Below are 21,375 nucleotides of genomic sequence, written 5' to 3'. Positions count from 1 at the left end.
TTGAAATATGATGAAGATCTAGAGAGTTGTCCGTGCAACTAAGAGTTAATAGTCATTTTAGTCCCTGAAAGATACTTCGATCTCCATTTTTGTTTTCGAAAGTCAAAATTAATCAAAAGCGTCCTTGAAAGGTACTTGACTTGATCACGTTTGTCTTTCCGTCATCTTCGCAGCTGAGATGGCAAACGTCCGCTTACGTGGCCCGTTAACTGCCAAGGTGGCAGAGAACCAAAACGACATCGTTTTGGTAGAATGTGCTACTGGCATTGAAACGTCGCCGTTTTGTCTTCAGGAGAGGGATTCAAACTTTTTTCATGATTTTTGACTTATTCTGTGAATATCCACACCTAGATGAGAGTGTTACTGAAGTGGTAAGTTTCCAATCTCCAAACAATTGTTCATTAATGGATTCCTTCTCCTAAAAACCTAAACCCAGAAACTCCCTCTACCCAAAAGTAATCGATTCCAACCCCGAAGCCAATTCGTCCTTCCAAAAACCTAATCATCAACAACAGAGTTCTCTCTACCCTTCCCTTGATGTTGATGACCTCAGCGACCTTGTCCAAACCCTATTTTTCCGAAATGACACCGGAAGCAGCGATGGCAGTGTTCATTCACCGTCTACTCCACCGGCCGCTACCGAAGAGGTCCTCATCAGGATCCCCGGCGCCATCCTCAACCTCATCAACACCCACTTCAGCGTTGAGCTCGCTTCCGGCGACTTCTCCATCATCCGCCTCCGGCAGGGTGACAGCGTCGTCGCCGTTTACGCCTGCGTTGCCGACGAGATCCAATGGCCCCTCGCCAAGGACGAAACTGCCGTCAAGGTCGACGACTCTCACTAATTTTTCTCCTTCCGAACCCCCAAGGGCTCCGAATCCGATTCCGATTCCGACGAAGAAGATCAGCGTAGCCGCGGGAAAGATAAGAGCAGTTCCGATCTGCTGAGCTATGGGTTGATGATTGCGTCGAAGGGGCAAGAGGGATTGCTGAGGGAGCTGGACGCGGTTTTGCAGAGCTGTAGCAATTTCTCGGTGCAAAAGGTTTTTGAGAGTTCGAAGAAAAAAGGGGAGGTTCTAGATGGTTCATTGGCGAAGGAGACTTTGCCAATGGATTTGGATTCGGCGAAGAAGAAGGAGATGTTGGAGGAGCGGAGCGCTGCGTATTGGACCACGCTGGCCCCAAATGTGAAGGATTATAGTGGAACCGCGGCGAGGATGATTGCGGCGGGTTCCGGGCACGTGATCAAGGGGATTCTTTGGTGTGGGAATGTGACTGTGGAGAGGTTGAAATGGGGAACAAGGTTATGAAGAAGAGGATAAGCCCTCATTCGCAGGCTCAAGTTAGCCCTCTGCGAAAGATAGAGCGATGGTTGATATGAGACAGGTAAGGCATTGCAATGTTTGTATCCTTCTTCTGAAGATAAAACGGCGACGTTTCAACGTCAGTAGCGTATTCTACCAAAACGACGTCGTTTTGGTTCTTTGCCACCTTGGCAGTTAACAAGCCACGTAAGCGGACGTTTGCCATCTCAGCTGCGGAGATGACGGAAGGACGAATGTGATCAACTCAGGTATCTTTCGAGGATGCTTTTGATTAATTTTGACTTTCGGGGATGAAAATGGAGATCGAGGTATCTTTCAGGGACGAAAATGACTATTAACTCGTGCAACTAAATATGTAACATTAAGATGGAGCTTAATTGAATGAAATATAGAATACATAGCCGGCGTTTGATATTATAATACCTAAAAAAAAGTTAAAAAAATGTTGAAATATGTTATAAAATAACTAAATAAATAAATAAGGAAGAGATAACAAATATAAAATAAAGAAATATAAAGAGAGAGAAGAATGTGTCCATATAAAGAAGAGAGAAGATTTTATTAATTATGTATAGTTTCTCAGATTGCTTCACTATTTATAGGCATGTGAAGCTTACAATTTCAACTTTATTAATTTATGTTTGCTATGAGGAGTTGAGCCATTCAGCATTGAAATCAAACACCCGTATTAATGATGGTCATCCACTTCATCTTTCATCCTTATCACAACACTCCCCATTGGATGGCCATTTAGGATTATTGCCTCGTTAAAACCTTACTAAAGAAAAATCCAGTGGGAAAAAACTTTAGTGAAGGAAAAAGAGTACAATATCCTTCAGTGATGGGGACTGTCTCATTAAAAACCTTGTCAAGAAAAACCCTATGGGAAAAAACCCTGACCAAGAAAAAAAGAGTACATTCTCTCCCTCTTGCCGACATTATTTTATATCTCGAAATCGGTGCATCCCAATCTGATGTACCAATCTTTCAAAATAAGATTTTGGGAGTGACTTTGTAGATAAATCTGCCAGATTATCACTTGAGCGGATCTGTTGGACATCAATTGTCCATTGATTTTGAAGATCATGAGTGAAGAAGAATTTGAGAGAAATATGCTTTATTCTATCATCTTTGATGTATCTGCCTTTAAGTTGAGCAATGCATGCTGTATTATCTTCAAACAGGACAGTTGGAGCTATCTTATGATCAATCAGTCCACATGATGACAGAATATATTGAATCAGACTCCTCAGCCAAAAATACTCATGACTAGCTTCATGAAACGCCAGTATTTCAGCATGATTAGAGGAGGTTGCTGCTATCATCTGTTTCGTGGACCTCCATGATATAGCTGTACCACTATATGTGAGCAGGTATCCTGTTTGAGATCTCCATTTATGTGGATCAAATAAGTATTCGGCATCTTCATAGCCAACTAGTTGTGACTTGGATCCATAGGGATAAAACAATCCCATATCAACCGTTCCATGAAGATATCGAAAAATTTGTTTGATTCCACTCCAATGTCTTCTAGTTGGAAAGGAACTATATCTTGCTAGTAAATTCACCGCGAATGATATGTCAGGTCGCGTATTATTAGCAAGATACATTAGCGCTCCAATGGCACTAAGATATGGTACTTCAGGACTAAGGATATCTTCATTCTCTTCTTTAGGACGGAATTGATCCTTTTCCACATCTAAAGATCTTACAATCATTGGGGTACTTAATGGATGTGACTTATCCATATAAAATCTTTTCAAGATCTTTTCTGTGTATGTTGTTTGATGAATAAAGATCCCATTTTTTGTATGCTCAATCTGTAGGCCGAGACAAAATTTAGTCTTTCCAAGATCTTTCATCTCAAACTCTTCCTTTAGAGTTTTTTTAATTGTTGAAATCTCTTCAGGAGTTCCAATGATATTTAAATCATCAACGTACATATCAATAATAATGAATCCAGATGCAGTTTTCTTTATGAAAACACAGGGGCAAATATCATCATTCTTGAATCTGTTTTTGGCCAAATACTCAGTAAGACGATTATACCACATTCATCCAGATTGCTTTAGACCATATAAAGATCTTTGCAATTTAACTGAGTATAACCCTTGCGAATATTCACTGGATGGTTTTGATATCTTTAGTCCTTCAGGGACTTTCATATAGATATCCCGATCTAATGAGCCGTACAAATAGGCTATTACCACATCCATTAAATGCATATGCAGTTTATGATATGCAGATAAACTGACCAAATAACGCAATGTTATCGCATCCACTACAGGGGAATACGTTTCTTCATAATCTATACCGGGCCTTTGTGAAAAACCTTGTGCCACAAGTCGGGCTTTGTAGCGCACAACTTCATTTTTTTCATTTCATTTTCTCACAAATACCCATCGGTATCCAACAGATTTTACATCTTCAGGTGTACGGACTACAGGTCCAAAGACTTCACGTTTTGCAAGTGAGTCTAATTCAGCCTTCATGGCTTTTTTCCATTTTGGCCAATCATTCCTTTGTCGACATTCTTCGACTAATCTTGGCTCAAGATCCTTACTTTCATGCATGATATTTAATGCAACATTATATGCAAATATCTCATTGACAATTGTCTTATTTCGGTCCCATTTCTCTCCTGTAAAGACAAAATTTATCGAGATCTCATCATTTTCACAAATTTCAGGTACCTGTATGTCTTCTGGCGTTAAAACTATATTAGAATTTTGGACAACTGCAGGTGTCTCTGCTATGTCTTTTTTAATAGGAATAATATTTACCTCTTTTCTCTTTCGAGGATTTTTGTCTTTAGAACCGACAGGCCTGCCACGCTTCTGGCGTGTATTTACTTCAGTGGATATTTGTCCTACTGGGACATCAATTCGAATTGGAGCATTTTTCACCCTGCCACGCTTCTGGCGTGAATTTGCTTTAGTGGCTACTTGTCCTACTGGGACATCAATTCGAATTGGGACATTTTCCGCTGGTATATAAGATTTGGTTATCCTCTTTGTATCGAAAAATGCATCAGGCAATTCATTTGCTATTCTTTGCAAATGTATAATCTTTTGAACTTCTAGTTCACATTGCCCTGATCGAGGATCTAAATGCATCAACGATAATGCATTCCAATTAAGTTCCTTTTCAGGAAGCTTATTCTCTCCCCCTAATGTTGGAAATTTTGATTTATCAAAATGACAATTCGCAAACCGGACTTTAAATACATCTCCAGTTTGTATCTCAAGATACCTCACTATAGAGGGAGAATCATATCCAACATATATTCTGAACTTTCTTTTGGGTCCCATTTTGGTACGATTAGGTGGTGCAATGGGAACATATATCGCACATCCAAATATTCTTAAATGGGAGATATTTGGCTGCTGGCCAAAAGCTAATTGCATAGGAGAGAACTGATGGTAACTCGTTGGCCTCAAACGAATAAGTGTTGCAGCATGTAAAATAGTATGCCCCCAAACCGAGGTTGGGAGGTTTGTTCTCATAAGCAAGGGTCTAGCAATCAATTGAAGGCGTTTAATAAGTGATTCTGCTAACCCATTTTGTGTGTGAACATAAGCTACTGGATGTTCAACACTTATTCCATTAGCCATACAATAAGCATCAAAATCTTGGGAAGTAAATTCACCAGCATTATCAAGACGAATTGCTTTAATTGAATTTTCTGGAAATTGTGCTTTTAATCGAATAATTTGAGCCAGTAATCTCGCAAACGCCAGGTTGCGAGAAGATAATAAGCACACATGTGACCATCTCGAAGATGCGTCTATCAGGACTATAAAATATCTAAAAGATCCACATGGTGGATGATTATGTCCACATATATCACCTTGAATCCTTTCTAGGAATTTAGGGGACTCAAATCCAATCTTTACTGGTGATGACCTTAAAATTAGCTTTCCCTGAGAACATGCATCACAATAAAATTCACTAGTTTTAAGAATCTTCTGGTTCTTTAGTGAATGTCCATGTGAGTTTTCAATAATTCTTCTCATCATAGTTGTTCCCGGATGACCCAATTGGTCGTGCCAAGTTATGAAATCATTTGGACTAGTAAACTTCTGGTTTACAATGGCATGTGATTCAATTGCACTAATCTTGGTATAATATAACCCAAATGAAAGTGAGGGTAATTTTTCTAATATAACTTTCTTATTTGAATCATGAGTTGTGATACATAAGTACTCATGATTTTCCTCATTCATAGTCTCAATATGATATCCATTTTGGCGAATATCTTTAAAGCTCAATAAGTTTTTTCGAGACTTGGTAGACAATAGTGCATCATTTATTATGAATTTTGTTCCTCCAGGAAACAAAATTATAGCTCTTCCGGAGCCTTCTATCATATTGCCTGAGCCAATAATAGTATTAACACATTCTTCTTTTGGCACAAGATGAGTAAAATATATATTACTTTTAAGAATAGTGTGCAAACTTGCACTATCCGCAAGGCAAATATCTTCAGAATATGTCCTTGCCATTTTTCTTCAAAAACAAATAATAATAATAATAAAATGAATAAAAATACGTGCATAGTAAAATTATTCACATGAATACTTAACAAACACATACATATATCAAACTATTTCATCATTGATCAAATAGCCAATATTTCCTTCAGAATCCTTAAAGAAATTAGATACATCATAATGAGTGGTGGAATTTCCATAATTTGAAACAAACTTTGTTTCCTTTCCTTTGTCATTCTTTTTCAAGGATGCTTGATAAAGACCAACTAGGTGCCTTGGGATACGACAGGTACGTGACCAATTGCCCTTTCCACCACAACAGAAGCATTTATCCTCAATTGATTTTCTTTGTCCATTATTTCTTTCTTTATCCCACTTCTAGTGAGATCCTCTCTTTTGAACATAATTCCTTTTTCTTCCATAATTTTTCTTGTTACTAAAACCTTGCCATTTACCTCTTTTGGGGTAGTTTGCCGCATTTACTTCAGGAAATGGGGCGGCGCCAGCTGGACGCGCTTCATGATTCTTTTAAGAGTAACTCATTGTTGTGCTCAGCAACAAGAAGGCAAGAAATTAGCTCAAAATATTTTTTAAATCCTTTTTCTCGATTGCTACTGCAGGAGCGCATTCGAGGCATGGAAGGTCGAGAAAGTTTTCCCTAACATATAGGGATTAAGGAAGTATCACATGATTGTACCTTTCTTCAAGGTCTTTCCACAGATCTGCATGATCTTTTAATGTGGAATATTCATTTTTCACAGATCTGCATGATCTTTTAATGTGGAATATTCATTTTTCAATCATACGTCAAGATGACGACGAAGAAAAATTATGCCTTTGGCTATATCCTTTTGGGATGTATTATTTTCAGCCTTAATGGTATCTCCAAGATCCATTGAATCAAGATGGATTTTAACATCTAGTATCCATGATAAATAATTATTTTCAGATATATCAAAAGTATTATATTCAAGATGAAAGAGATTCGACATAATAAAAATTTGTTACCTAGAGTCTTCCTAAAATTTCGTTAGAGTTTTGTGCTGATAATGTGTTATAAAATAACTAAATAAATAAATAAGGAAGAGATAACAAATATAAAATAAAGAAATATAAAGAGAGAAAAGAGTGTGTCCGTATAAGGGAGAGAGAAGATTTTATTAATTATGTATAGTTTCTCAGATTGCTTCACTATTTATAGGCATGTGAAGCTTACAATTTCAACTTTATTAATTTATGTTTGCTATGAGGAATTGAGCCATTCAGCATTGAAATCAAACACCCGTATTAATGATGGTCATCCACTTCGTCTTTCATCCTTATCACAACAAAATAAAAGTAATGGTCTTATTTTAAAGAGCTTTTGAAATAAAATGTTAAATAAGTTGTTTTGAAAAAAAAGTTTAAAGTATAAAGACTTTTAATGGTAGTTTATAAATAAGTTATTTATTGTTTGAATTTTTAATTATAAAAGTACTTATTTTAAAGTTGTAGCGTTTGGACAAATACCTAAAAAAATACAATTTTTTTACATAAGAAAATGAATATTAAAATAATAATTATAACAAATACTTTTCAATATTGAATATTAATTTTACATAACCTAATCACTAAGATTACAATCCATTAGGCAATTGATTCTTTATTTGTTCTTTTATTAGTTCTATTTTTCTAGCGCTTTCAGCATTCGATACTTCCCCACTTAATATCATTAGAAACTGGTTCTTCTACTTCACATTCACCCATAACAGTGTTCTTATATGTGGTGAATAGTAATAAAATTCTAATTCACAATCATCTTGATGGCAATGCTAAAGAAATTATTGTGTAGTTAGTGTTTGCTATGATATGATAGGTGAAAATAAAAAACAAATGGGAAAGTGGCTTTTCCGTTTTCGTTAAAGAAATCAGTAGGGAGGCATATGGATCAGAGTGTTTCATGATGATGGGATGTGGAGAAGGATGTAACTGAGATTCAAAGGGCTGTTTAGATGTGTTAGATAATGTAATTAGAAAGAATATAATGTCAGTGTGGAAGTTACCGTTGAGAGAGTTAGATGCGACGGTAGAAGTGGTGCTAAAGACGCACAGGGAAAATGAAAAAAGGGTACAATGGTAATTTCAAAAAAAGATTTAAATGAATGGGGATAAGAGATTTTAAATTTGGGAAGGAAAAATTGTGCATCGAAGGGAGTTAAAAGAGGAGCTGATTTGGTGGAATCTTCAAATTTAAATAATGATGTGATTTCAGATCGTACGATATCATGGTGTTATGAGAATAATAATAATAATAATAATAATAATAATAATAATAATAATAATAATAATAATAATAATAATAATATAATAATAATAGGAGTAATGTAAATCAATACATGTTAAATAGCAATAATGATGATATGAGTGTAAGGAAGGATTTTTGGTCCAATGTGTTATGTCACAAGAGTATAAGGGTGAGTAGTATGACTTTGAGCCAAACAAAAAGAGGTCAAAAGAGGAATGGGCTGATTGGAACTTCTAAAACCCAAGTTAAAGGAGGACCACGTGATGTGATAGGTCAGGTTCATGAGGAGGCTGAATGTGAATCTGATGTAGCTCCAACCAAATGCAAAAAGGTGTGGAACGAACCCAATGAAGGTGATGTTGTATGTGCGGGTTCGAAAGACCATGACAAAGTGATCCACGATGCTAATAAGGACAATCCCGATGATGATGGATATACAAGAGTAACAAACAGGAAGGGCGAGACTCATGGAGTAAGGAATGACGCTAATTAAGGATCGAGGTCAACTTGCGATGCCGTTGAAAGGTGTCGACGGGCGCGGGTATGACATTCTTATGAAGAAAGATAACACAGAGACTAAAAGAGTAAGAAGAAAAGAACTAGAAGGTATTAAAATGGAGTCTTTCATAGATATTGATGGTGGTAAAAAATGTGGGGAGAATTTGATGATGAAGGGGGACAACGGAAGGAGAGTGAAGTTGCTGCAGAGGAATGAGTATGAAAATGAAGTTAATGAGGCTATTGAGTGTGGAGTGGACCATGAAGTGAATGATGTTGGTGATGATTGTGATGGTGAAAGCGTGTGGGGCCTAAATGCTGTTAGAGACACTGACGGTGCGGAAGATGCAGAAAAAGATTTGGATGACTCTGATTTAGATGTCAACAGTGACACTGGAATAGAAAAAAAGCAAACGTCTTGGGAGGACAATATGAAAGAAAATAGAAAAACATAGAAACTAGCAGTTGAGTCAGGAACAGTCCAACTTGATGAAGAAGATAATATCATGGCAATTTTACAAGAGCAAAACGAAGCACTGGCACTAAAGAGGAGACAGGCAAAGCAAGAGAAAAAAGCAAGGAGGTGCAGGCCAAAAAATCGAAAACATGTGTGTAAAAAGAATTTAAATAATTTTTAGTTCTTGGAATGTTAGGGGGTTAGGGGGTGTAGGAAAGTTGTCTATGGTGAAAAATTTTAAAAGTAAATATAGATTGAATTTGATGGGTTTAATTGAGACTAAAAAAGAGGTGGTGACGAAATTTGATGTGATAAGAATTTGGGAGAATGATGGAGCGGGTTGGGAATTTGTTGGTTCTGATAGAGCATCTGGAGGTTTGTTATTGATGTGGGATGAAAATATTTTTAGGAGAGATAATTGCTATAAAGGTGATAGGTGGTTATGTATTGAGGGGACGTTGCTGCGGAATAATTTTAAATGTGCATTTTGTATGGTATATAGAGCTCATGTAAGAGAAGATAAGCTTGCTGTATGGGAAGAATTGAGCTATATTGCTGGTTTAAGTCAAGTGCCATTTTGTTACATGGGAGATTTCAATGAGATTTTACAAGTGGAGAAAAGGAAAGGAGCTACTAGTTTGTTGGCATCTGCTATAGAGTTTAGAAGTTGGGTACAAGATATGGAGTTAGTGGACTTACCGCTCAATGATTGCAAGTTTACAGGGTTCAGAGGTCAATCTTGTAGCCGTATTGACAGAGTTATGGTTACCACAGAGTGGTTGGAGGTGTTCCCGGAGACTCGATTGAAAGGAGGACCTAGGGGCTTGTCTGATTATTGTCCTATGATAGTGGAAGATACAAGGATGTGTGGAGGTCCAAGACCATTTAGAAGCCTTGATTCATGGTTTACTCATGGTGGGTTCTTGCAAATGGTGAAAGAAGAATGAGGGGGTTTAGAGGATGCTCAATTTATTGATAAGTTGAAGGCCTTGACGGGTCCGCTCAGTAGGTGGCACAAGGAGAAATTTGGTAATATTGATAAGAAGATAAAGCAGTTTGAGGATGAAATAAAAAAGGTTGATGACAAAGTTAGTGATGGAGTATATGATGGGACTATGAAAGTAAGAAAAAAGGCGTTACTGAGATGTTGCGAGAGATGGTATATCAGGAAGGAGATACATTGGAAACAAATGTCACGATCTCAACATGCAAAAGAGATGGACAAGAACACTAGATATTTTCATAGCATTGCTTCAGCTAGACGCAAAAATAACAGAATTGATGCACTAGTAATAAATGGTAGGGTGGTAAAAAATCAAGCAAGGATCAAGATTGCAATTAGAGATTTTTATAAGAGCTTATACCATCAAGAAGTTTCTCCTAGAATTGGTTTTCATGATGGACTGGTTAGTCAGATCAGTGAGGAGGAGTCTATATCTCTGAAAGTGTTGCCATCAAGTGAAGAAATGAAGGAGGCAGTTTGGGATTGCAAGTCAACTAAGGCACCGAGCAATGATGGTTACAATATGAATTTCATCAAGAAGTGTTGGGAAGAAATTAGGGGTGAGTTCACTGCAGCTGTGATGAGTTTTTTTGAGATAGCTAAGCTACCAAATGATTCAAATGTTACCTGGGTGGCTTTGGCACTGAAATTTGTTGGAGCAAAGGAGATTAAAGACTTGCGGCTGATTAGTATGGTTGGCGATGTATATAAGGTGATATCTAAAGTGTTGTGTAGGAGGTTGAGAAGGGTAATGCTAAGATTGGTCGGGAAGACGCATAGTGCTTTTGTGAAAGGTAGGAAAATACATGATGGGATTTTGATAGCATGTGACACTGTTCAGTGGCTAAAGTTGAGAAAGAAAGCTTTTGCCATCATTAAGCTAGATTTCCAAAAAGTTTATGACAGAGTTAAGTGGAACTTTGTAAATATTGTTTTAGCTAAGATGGAGTTTGGTTAGAGATGGAGGGAGTGGATTAGGGAATGTGTAGTTACTGCATCAATGTCACTACTGATTAATGGGTCACCAACCAAGTCATTTAGGATGGAAAAGGGTTTGAGGCAAGGAGATCCTTTGTCTCCATTTCTCTTTGTTCTTATTGTTGATATTTTGCACAGGATGATAGGAGAGGCTATTCGGAATGAGCGCATTTTTCCATTACTGGTAGGGAGGGATAGTATAGAGTTGTCTCATCTTCAATTCGCGGATGACACTATATTATTCTACCCCCTGAAGAAGAAACTGTGCGAAACTATAGGAGGCTCCTCTGATGCTTTGAATTGATGTCTAGGTTAAGTATCAACTTTGAGAAGTCTAGCTTGATCCCAGTTAATTGTGAGCCAAACTAGGTACAACAGATGTGCGGTGTTTTGGGGTGCAAGGCGGCAATACTACCTGTGAAGTACCTTGGTATCAATCTAGGGGCGAATCTACGGCTTGTGAAAACATGGAAACCAATGATTGATAAGGTTGAAGAGAAGCTTAGCCTATGGAAATCGGTGTTAAATAAAACTGGTAAATTGGTTCTTATAAAATATGTTCTTAATAGCTTGCCAGTTTATTATCTTAGCTTGTATAAGATGTCGAAGGTGGTTGCAGAAAAGTTAATTACTTTACAGAGAAGATTTCTTTGGGTAAAGGATGATGGTAAACCTTGGGTTGCTCAAGTTAAATGGGAAGTAGTACAGGCACCTAAGAAGCTAAAAGGTTTGGGGGTGGGTGATGTAGTGGTTCGGAATATGGCGCTTCTGTTTAAATGGTGGTGGAGATTTTCTAAGGAAGATTGTCTGCTTTGGAAAAAAAGTGGTGTGCTCGTGTAATAACCTGGATCTAAATCGGATGCTATGCACTCAAACGCTCCCCACTAGAGGTCGTCCTTAGAAGGATATTTGTCAAATACAAATAAAGGAGCAACATGTAAAAGAGAATATGATTAATGGTCTGTATATGGAATTAGGGGATGGGAGGATGATTAGATTTTGGGAAGATAATTGGTTACATTGTGGTGTTCTAAAGTCTTCCTTTCTAAGACTTTTCTCGGTTTCAAACCAAAAAGAGTTCACTATATGGGAATGTGGATTTTGGGATGGGTTAGAGTGGGTGCAAAACTTCCAATGGAGAAGGAATCTATATCAATAGGAATTAGAGTTACTAAACCAACTACATAGTGTTTTAAAAGTGGCCAAATTGACAAGAGGAAGAGAAGATACAGTTGTATGAAAATTTGATAAAAATGGACTGTTTACTACAAACTCATTTGTGTAGGTATTGTAGGAAGAAAGGTCACCGGAGGATATATCAAGCTATAGTTTCACTAAATCTATTTGGAAGGGGCTGGTTTCACCTTGAGTTGAAGTTTTTACTTGGTTTGTATTAATTGGTAGAGTGAATACTAAAGATAGGTTGAGTAGGTTTGGTTAATTGAATCTAGTGACAATTTGTGTGTGCTATGTGGTAAGGACATAGAGAGTGTATACCATTTGTTTGTTGCTTGTGAGTTTTCGTGACAGCTGTGGTGTGCTTGGGCTTGTGATGGTGGCTGTTCATAGACTATCCCAGGTACGATAAAGGAACATTTCGAAAGTTGGACAAGAATAACAATGAGAAAGAATCATAGGAAGAAGTGGTTGATAGATTTTTTTGCTATTGTTTGGAATATCTGGTGGGAAAGAAATCAAAGGACCTTTCAGAATAAGGCATCCGAAGTTACTGATGTTGTTCAACATTCATTTAAAAGCTATAGAGAGTGGAGTTGTGCAGATTCTTTTAGTTGTTGATGGCAATGCCAGATATGACAAAGGAATAGAGATTATGAACAATTTTTTATTCTTGTTATTTTTACTCTACCTTATTGTGTTGAGTTTTGTATTAAAAAAAAAACAAATGTGAAATGTGTGTCAATGTATATTTTGTTGTTATTTTTTATTTTTTATTTTTTTTACTCCTATTAGAACTTCCTCCTCCTTTATTGGGGTCAAAACTTGCTCTAACTATAAAAATAATAGCAAGCTATATAAAAATAAAATCACATGTGAAAAAATAAAATTAAAACTGAGATTTCATACCATTTACAATGTTAAATACAAATTTAATAATAAAAATAGAGTGATAAAATAGTAAAAAATACCTAAAAGGAATATATAGAAGGAATATATGCAATAAGTGGATGGTCAATACTTCCAGCAGATGGAACATTGCATAAAAATAGTGGTAGAAGGCCAGTACTTCTAGCAGATGGAACCTTGCGTGAAAATGGTGATGGAGGATCAGTATTTCTAGCAGAAACAAAAAATATTTTTCATAGAGCCAAAAATTAAAGTAAATTTTTTTGTTTTGAAGTCAATTTTTTTACAAAAGTGATAGAATGAATTATCGAGAAGGAGAAGTCATATATTTCTACTTCTTCATAATGATGTGAATTAACCTTTCAAAAAGTTATAAGCTTTTTTTAAAATGGTGCCAAACACGCATATTGTGACTTTTCATAATTCAAAAGTAAAAAGAAAAAGTAGCTTCTGCTACTTCCTAAACGGGCTCTTACAAAAAATAACAAATTAAACTTCATTGTGGATTTGTTTGGCACTCAAAACTATATCTATTTTGTTGCATAGTATGAGGGTGATCAATGTCTAATGATCAATGTCTCCCACTTCTCCAAAAATATTATGCTCTTAAAATTATATTACGTGGTATACACGACTTCTCCATAGAAATTATGCAAAGACATGTAGCTTATTAGACTTTTTTGGCTTTCCAGACAAAAGTGATTTTCAGCTTTGACCTTCGAGTGTATTGATTTTTTTATTGTAAATAATCTCAAACATGCAAATAAGAGCGTAATAGTCTCTGATAATTAAATTTCCTCTAACTAGTCAATTTGATTCCACAGCAAAAGTCCCATGCCCCATCAATGGGCAAATGAAACAGAATTGAAGGAGAAGAGTAGTACGCTATGGCGCTATGCCCATTGATGCATGTGTGGAAGGGAAGGACCATCAACCAAGAAACAGTGATGCAACTTTGCAAGCAAGGGTGACATGTCTTTTTGTTGAAACCGCAAAAGTACAACAACATGACATGGATATGATTATTATCTTTCTATCTATATTCATGAATGAGTTCGATCGGTGCACCCCACCCTTACCAGTTACCATCATTTCCACAGTCCTACCTTTACCCATTTTACTTTCTTTTATCTTGTAAAATATCATTTATTATTTTACCATATGTTTGGTAAGTCCCAAATTGGTCTAAATATTAGAGAAGGAAAACACACAGAATGGATATTGTATATATAATGATAAAAATCATGAGTGGACTGTGGAGTGATATTTAAAAATGGGAGTAATAGTATACATGTCCTACATTGGTAACCAAATACATCTATAACTCAGCAGCCTCTTCTGCAGTATCAATGGCCTTAGTCGTGGGTTCTTCTAAATCGCCATCCCTTGTCAACGACATACCTTCAACGTCACATTCAGACAAATCAGTCAAACTTTATTGGAGAGAAAGTTTGACTTCACAGTGTTCATTGTATTCACCCATGTCAAACAAATCTCTTGGCTTCACATGGACAACTACACTCCATTCCTTATCAACTTCATCTTCCACATAGTTTACAAGACGAGCCTCGGATGTAAGAATGTACGACTCGTCATCTTCACGATCACCAGTGTGAATCGTATTACTAAAGTTGACACATGTGTGTCCCAAAATGTCTTGCTTTATGCCTCTATCAGACTTGGTGTCTGCCCAGAGGTACCTAAACAAGACTACGATAAATTGACCACTGTAATTCAGCTTAATGATATCTACCAATCTTTCATAATACGAGACACCACCAACAATAACATTACTGTCACGAGCGCTTGCATAACTTCTAGTATCATAAGTGACATAAATCCCGTTATTCTAGGTTCTCATCCCATCCTCTCTCGACAGGGTTCTAAACTTAAATCCATTGACGTTGTACGCCTTAAAGGGCCTAGCTTGAATATTGGGGCCACATGTGAGCTACTGCATTTCTCTCGAGTGTATGGTGCTTTCCAGTGGTATCTAACAAGGTATAATTATACGTTTTCTCAGTTGAAAAATAGAAAGCAAGATATTACCCAATCTTTAAGCGGATTAGGCATATAAAAGATTCACCTCATCCTTGAATTACAACAAAACTTGAATTACTGGTATATTTTACGTTATATTGTGGATGCATTAGGTTCTATACGTTAGTTTTTTTAGCATGTTGTTGACATTGGAGCAAAATTTGCAAGGAGGTACATCGGTTCGATAGACCACATACCTGTCTAGCACCAACCATGTCTCAGAACCATGCTCAATTGGATAATGGGTTGACCTGCAAGGTCGTGTTACCTATGATAAAGACTGATCGATCAGTGTCTATCTCAGTGTTGCAAAGTGTTGTCCATCAGAGTTACCATTTTAAGCCCTTATATCAGAAGGTGTGGAGGGCAAAGCAAAAGGCGATTACCAAGATATATGGCGATTGCGAAGAGTCATAGAATAGAATTCTGACGCCTTTACAAGCTTTGTAATAGTGCCTCCAAGGTATAATCCACGAATGCATTGCTGTTCTTTTTTACAACGGAAATATGGTTGACGGAGAGTGGAGTCAGTTTGATAAGGTTTTATGGGCATTTCTTCCATGTACTAAAGCATTTAAGTTTTGCAAGCCGTTTGTATCGGTGGACGGAACACATTTGTACGGCAAGTATGGGGGCGTGCTTTTAATTGCTATGGCTCAAGATGGCAACAACAATATCCTTCCTATAGCTTTTTCATTAATGGAATCTGAGACAACGGAGTCATGGTCGTTTTTCCTCTCAAATTTGAGATAGTTTATGATCATATCAGATAGATCACAGGCCATTCGCCCCGCTCTCAATGCACCTCACAGTGGATGGTATCCTTCGTCAGCATATCATGCTTACTGCATCCGGCACATGGCTTCAAACTTCAATTCCAGGTTTAAGTCGACTGAGGGTAAGAGGTACATTATAAATGTTACGTACAGTCCAAGTAAGGAGGGGTGCAACTAGTACTTGGATACTTTGGGTACACTATCCCGAGAGATGGTGATTGGGCTCTTTATTTCAGAAAGGATTTGTGGTTACAACATTGTGACAAAGGTCGTCGGTATGGTCACATGACGACGAACCTATCGGAGTGTATAAATGCCGTGCTAAAGAGAATGAGGAATCTTCCAGTGCCAACAATTGTTCAGGCAACTATGAGAGGTTGCAACAGCTGTTCGTGCGCAGAGGACGTGAAGCACATGCTCAGTTACAGGGTGGACAAATCTACTCACAGCGGTCGATGGCAGTTATAGATAAGAACAAAGAGTGCCTATCGTTGATGCGAGCCACCCATTGTGATCGTAGGGCATTCGTTTTAGTGTGGAAGAGTTGGAGCCGGTGGATGGTTGGTCACAGACTTCATATCGGGTTCGTCTGACCGAGCGTACATGCGACTCAGGCCTGTTCTAGTCATTGCATTACCCATGTCGTCACGCCCTGGCGGCATGTGCAGCTGCGAGTATTGAGTGGGGTCATTTCGTGGACCCTGTGTACATGATGGCCTCTGTATTCAGGGTATACGAGAGAGTTTTTGCCGATACCAGATGAAAAGATGTAGCCTCCATGGTACGATGCACGCCTGAAGCCCAACTTAGCCATGAGGAAGAAGGCATCGGAAAGGCCGGTATCGACTCGGATCCGAAATGAGATAGATGCCATTGAGCGTGCGGAGAAGAGATGTGGATTCTACCGCGGAGAGGGCCACACTAGATGTGGGTGTCCCTAGGGGTGTTTACAGTGCGGTTTGGTTCGGTTTTTTAAGAAAAAACCATCCGATCCAATTTTATATTAGTAGTTCGGTTCGGCTTGGTTCGATCTTTTTACTGAGACCATCTGAACCAAACCAAACCAATTAAATCGGTTTGGTTTGGTTCGGTGTATTCGGTTTTTCAATTCAAAAAATGTATTCAGTTCTAGTTATTTTCATGTACTAAAACTCTGTTTGATATATTATTTTCAACAAAAACATATGCAGCAAAATAACAAGTTTAATTTCACAAGGTCATAAATACAGTCATACAACATAATAACTAACAAAAATCTTGATACAAGAAGTTCAACAACAAAAGAAATTATAATACAACAATCAAAAAACATGAAAAGTTTAATACAATAAAAAGAAAAAAAGTTGCTTCCATTAATTTGTACAGCAAAGCAGCCATATTTTGATGTTCCCTAGCAAAATCGCAAAACATTTTTCAGCAAACAAAGAACCTAAAATCAGAAATTGAGTTATAACAATTAATACCAAATGGGATTGTATATTCAGAAAAAAATGAATGTTAAACAGTAGTATGAATGCTTAACTAAACTAAACATGTGTCTCTAAATGTTAGGTATTCTCGATTCTCAATATTCAAATTAGGGGAACAAGGCTCATGCCTTAATTTTTGCATTATTTTCAAAATTAGATCATAACAAGTTTCAGCAAATAAACACAGTTTACATCATAACAAGTTTCAGCAAATAAACACAGTTTACAAACAAAATCATTGGTTCACTTTATTAAAATTGTAGAATCATTGCAGTACAAGGCAGCAACCTTAAACCGGAATTAAAAAAAATGTCAAAATAGAAATCACAAAGTCACTAACAAGTAATCAACTTGACTCAAATCATTAACAAAGTAGTAGAAACACAACAAATTAAAATCATCAACAATTTTGTAAAAATAGCAGAAGCAGAAGATGGAACAATAATCAACCTCACTCAGAAAAATCAAGAAGCAAAAAAAAAAAAAAGGCAAGAGACTGAATCAGAAATAGAATCAAACTAAATCAGAAATACAACCAAACTGATTCCAAAAAATTTCATGTGGTGCACTAATTCCACAAATTCTTCCTCTTTCACTTTCTCCTTTCTTGCATTAACATTGAATAAACAAGAAATTCAGAATCAACCCTAAACAATAATTACCCTAAATAAAATAGAACAAAAAATTTAGAATTAAAAAATAAAATCAGAATCAACAACTCAGCCATAGAATCAAGAACAAGCCAACCAAGTGTTCATCCCAAATTAGAATCAATAAGAATACTAAACCAGAACTAAAGAAATATAACCAGAACAAAAAAACAAACCTGAGACTTAGGCTCCATTACAGAGGACAACAGAGATGCTGCGACGGAGAAGACGAGACTAGAAGAACTGGAAAATAAATTAAAATGAAGAATAAATTAAAAAAATTAATAATAGTAGTGAACCAAGAAAAAAAAATTAAAATAAAAAACACTAATCAACAACCAAGAAGAAAATTATAACAAAAATAGAAAAGGAAAAAATCGCAGATAGAGAATGAAAACTCAGAAAGAAAATCAAGAATAAATCTGTGTGACGGAGACACGGCAGTTGAACTGTGCTGCACGATGGGCAACACGGGGCTATTGATACGTGGACGTCGACACAACGAGCCGGGGGCTGCTGGTGCGTGCTGTACTACTGCTGCTGTTTCACTACGTGGGAGACGACAGAGAGAGAGCAGGTACGAGAAAGGGAGAGGGAGAAGGATGGGATAAGGGGGAGAAAGGCTCCTTCGTGGCTGCTGCAGTCTGGACTCTGGAGGATGGTAGAGGAGAGTGGAAGAAGAGGGGTTGAGAGTTCAGAGTAGGGCAAGGAAGGTATTGAAGTCTGCAGCACTGAGGTGAGGGTGAATGAATGGGCTTTAGTGTTTTGGGTAGGCTCATTAGGGTTAGGGTAATTTAAATGTTTTATTTATATACCGGTTCGGTTTGGTTTGGTTCAGATTTTCTCAACTAAAATCGAAAACCGAACCGAACCGAACAAAAAACTGCAAAACATAATTTTTTGGTTATTTCGGTTTTTGGTTTTTTTGGTTTGGTTCGTCGGTTTTGTTTGGTTTGAATTGGTTTTGAACACCCCTAGGTGTCCCAATGCGCCCCACTCGGATCCATGACGACGCATGTAGTTTAGGGTTTAGGCCTTTTGTTCGAACGTTGTCACTTTGATGTAATGTTTGTTATTAAACGTGTTTAATGTGTAATGAAGCATACTTTCTGTATAACTAGTTACTTTCAAAGTTACGGACCCATTTTTCATGTACAACATTTCAATATTTTCATAAAAAAGCATACACCAAAATGGGTAAACAAATAGAGGACAAGTTTGATAATACCCTGGATCTTTCCCCTTATCTCGGGTGCACTGACCCGAATTAGAAAACGCGGGTATCTTGGGTGCAGTGTATTCGAGATATACTTATGTTCATATAACAGTTGGATTCGAGATATGGTCTGCAGACACCCTATCATAGCAAGGAGTTAGTGCACCCGAGATGTGGTCATTTTGGACAATGACCTACAGTACCCGAGATGTGACTCAGGATGTATTTTCATAATTTCTTCGACGTTTTTGTATTTTGGTAAATACTATATTTATTTAATTTAAATAAAAAAGTCCTTAAAACTCTCCAATTTAAGAAACTAAAAATAGCAGAGATAAAAAAAGAGGGAAGTGGAATAGGAGTGAGGGTGAGGGAAGCGTTTTGTGTATACAAAGAGCGTGCGTTTGGTTAGTGGGTGTGTCTACCCAAAACAAAGACATGGAAGCACACGTTCTTCATTTGGTTAGCAAGACACAAAATTTTGATAGACACGGGAAGACACAAAGGCATACAAAGACACAAAATTTGTGTATAACAAGGAGGGGTGGAACACTAAACTTGAGACATAGACACACTCTTTTTAACATTTAATTTTCATGATTACCCTTCAAATTCTTCTCCTTCCTCAGTCTTCTTTCATCCATTTTCCCTTCCACTTCCAAAATACAGAAATTTTAACCTCTCATCTTCTCTTTGATGAGCGGATAATTTATACACTTTTTGGCATTATTTTTAGATAGTTTTTAGTATGATTTAATTAGTTTTTAGTATATTTTTATTAGTTTTTAAGCAAAATTCACATTTCTGGACTTTACTATGAGTTTGTGTGTTTTTCTATGATTTCAGGTATTTTCTGGCTGAAATTGAGGGACTTGAGCAAAAATCTGATTCAGAGGCTGAAGAAGGACTGCTAATGCTGTTGGATTCTGACCTCCCTGCACTCAAAATGGAATTTTTGGAGCTACAGGTATTCAAATGGTGCACTCTCAATTGCGTTGGAAAGTAAACATCTAGGGCTTTCCATCAATATATAATAGTTTATACTTTGCCCAAGTTTAGACGCGCAAACCGGCGTTCAACGCCAGAATTCTGTCCTATTCTGGCGTTAAACGCCAGAAACAAGTTACAAACCAGAGTTAAACGCCAAAAATAGGTTACAAACTGGCGTTTAACTCCAAGAATAGCCTATGCACATGAAAGCGTCAATGCTCAGCCCCAGCACACACCAAGTGGGCCCCAGAAGTGGATTTCTGCACTATCTATCTTAGTTTACTCATTTTCTGTAAAGCTAGGTTACTAGTTGAGTATAAAAACTACTTTTAGAGATTTATTTTGTACCTCATGACATTTTTACATCTAAACTTGTATCCTTGACGGCATGAGTCTCTAAACCCCATGGTTGGGGGTGAGGAGCTCTGCAGCGTCTCAATGAATTAATGCAAGTATTTCTATTTTCTATTTAATCTCGCTTGTTTCTATTCCAAGATGTTCGTTCGCACTTCAACTTAATAAATGTGATGATCCATGACAATCATCACCATTTTCAACCTATGAACGCGTTCCTGACGACCACTTCCGTTCTACCTTAGATTGAACGTTTATATCTTGGGTTTCTGGTTCACGAGTTTGACTGCCTCTCCTGACAACAGAGCATTCAAATCCGTGAGATCAGAGTCTTTGTGGTATAAGCTAGAATCAATTGGTAGCATTCCTGAGATCCAGAAAGTCTAAACCTTGTCTGTGGCATTCCGAGTAGGATCCGGGAAGGGATGACTATAACGAGCTTCAAACTCATGAATGCTGGGCGTGGTGACAGACGCAAAAGGATCAATGGATCCTATTCCAACATTAGTGAGAACCAACAGATAATTAGCCATGTACATGGATCCTTTTCACTGAAAGGACAGTTGGTAACCATTGACAACAGTGATCCATCAACATACAGCTTGCCATGGAAGGAGACTTGCGTGCGTGAAGAAGAAGACAGTAGGAAAGCAAAAATTCAAAGGACAAAGCATCTCCAAAACTCTAACCCATTCTCCATTACTGCGTAACAAATATTCATTTCATGCTCTTTCACTTTTTACAATTGAAACTAAAG

At 37.3% G+C, this 21,375-nt stretch overlaps 1 protein-coding gene and 1 pseudogene across 1 annotated transcript; both read left to right on the top strand.

The window, feature by feature from the left end:
* Positions 1–178: 178 nt before the first annotated feature.
* On the top strand, positions 179–1,381 carry LOC130966785 (protein EARLY-RESPONSIVE TO DEHYDRATION 7, chloroplastic-like; annotated as a pseudogene).
* Positions 1,382–10,172: 8,791 nt separating this feature from the next.
* On the top strand, positions 10,173–11,018 carry LOC130966784 (uncharacterized). Its single transcript, XM_057891608.1, has one exon. The coding sequence runs from the start codon at positions 10,173–10,175 to the stop codon at positions 11,016–11,018; it is 846 nt and encodes a 281-aa protein (XP_057747591.1).
* The last annotated feature ends 10,357 nt before the right edge of the window (positions 11,019–21,375 follow it).

This window comes from Arachis stenosperma, chromosome 3, assembly GCF_014773155.1.
Source record: "Arachis stenosperma cultivar V10309 chromosome 3, arast.V10309.gnm1.PFL2, whole genome shotgun sequence".
Classification (NCBI taxonomy): Eukaryota; Viridiplantae; Streptophyta; class Magnoliopsida; order Fabales; family Fabaceae; genus Arachis; species Arachis stenosperma.
The sequence above is the reverse complement of the archived record's forward strand: the minus strand, read 5'-3'. Positions and strand labels throughout refer to the sequence as shown.

Bases quoted from the DNA above. Each gene is read 5' to 3' on its own strand.
- LOC130966784 (XM_057891608.1), top strand. From the start codon at position 10,173: ATGAAAGTAAGAAAAAAGGCGTTACTGAGATGTTGCGAGAGATGGTAT.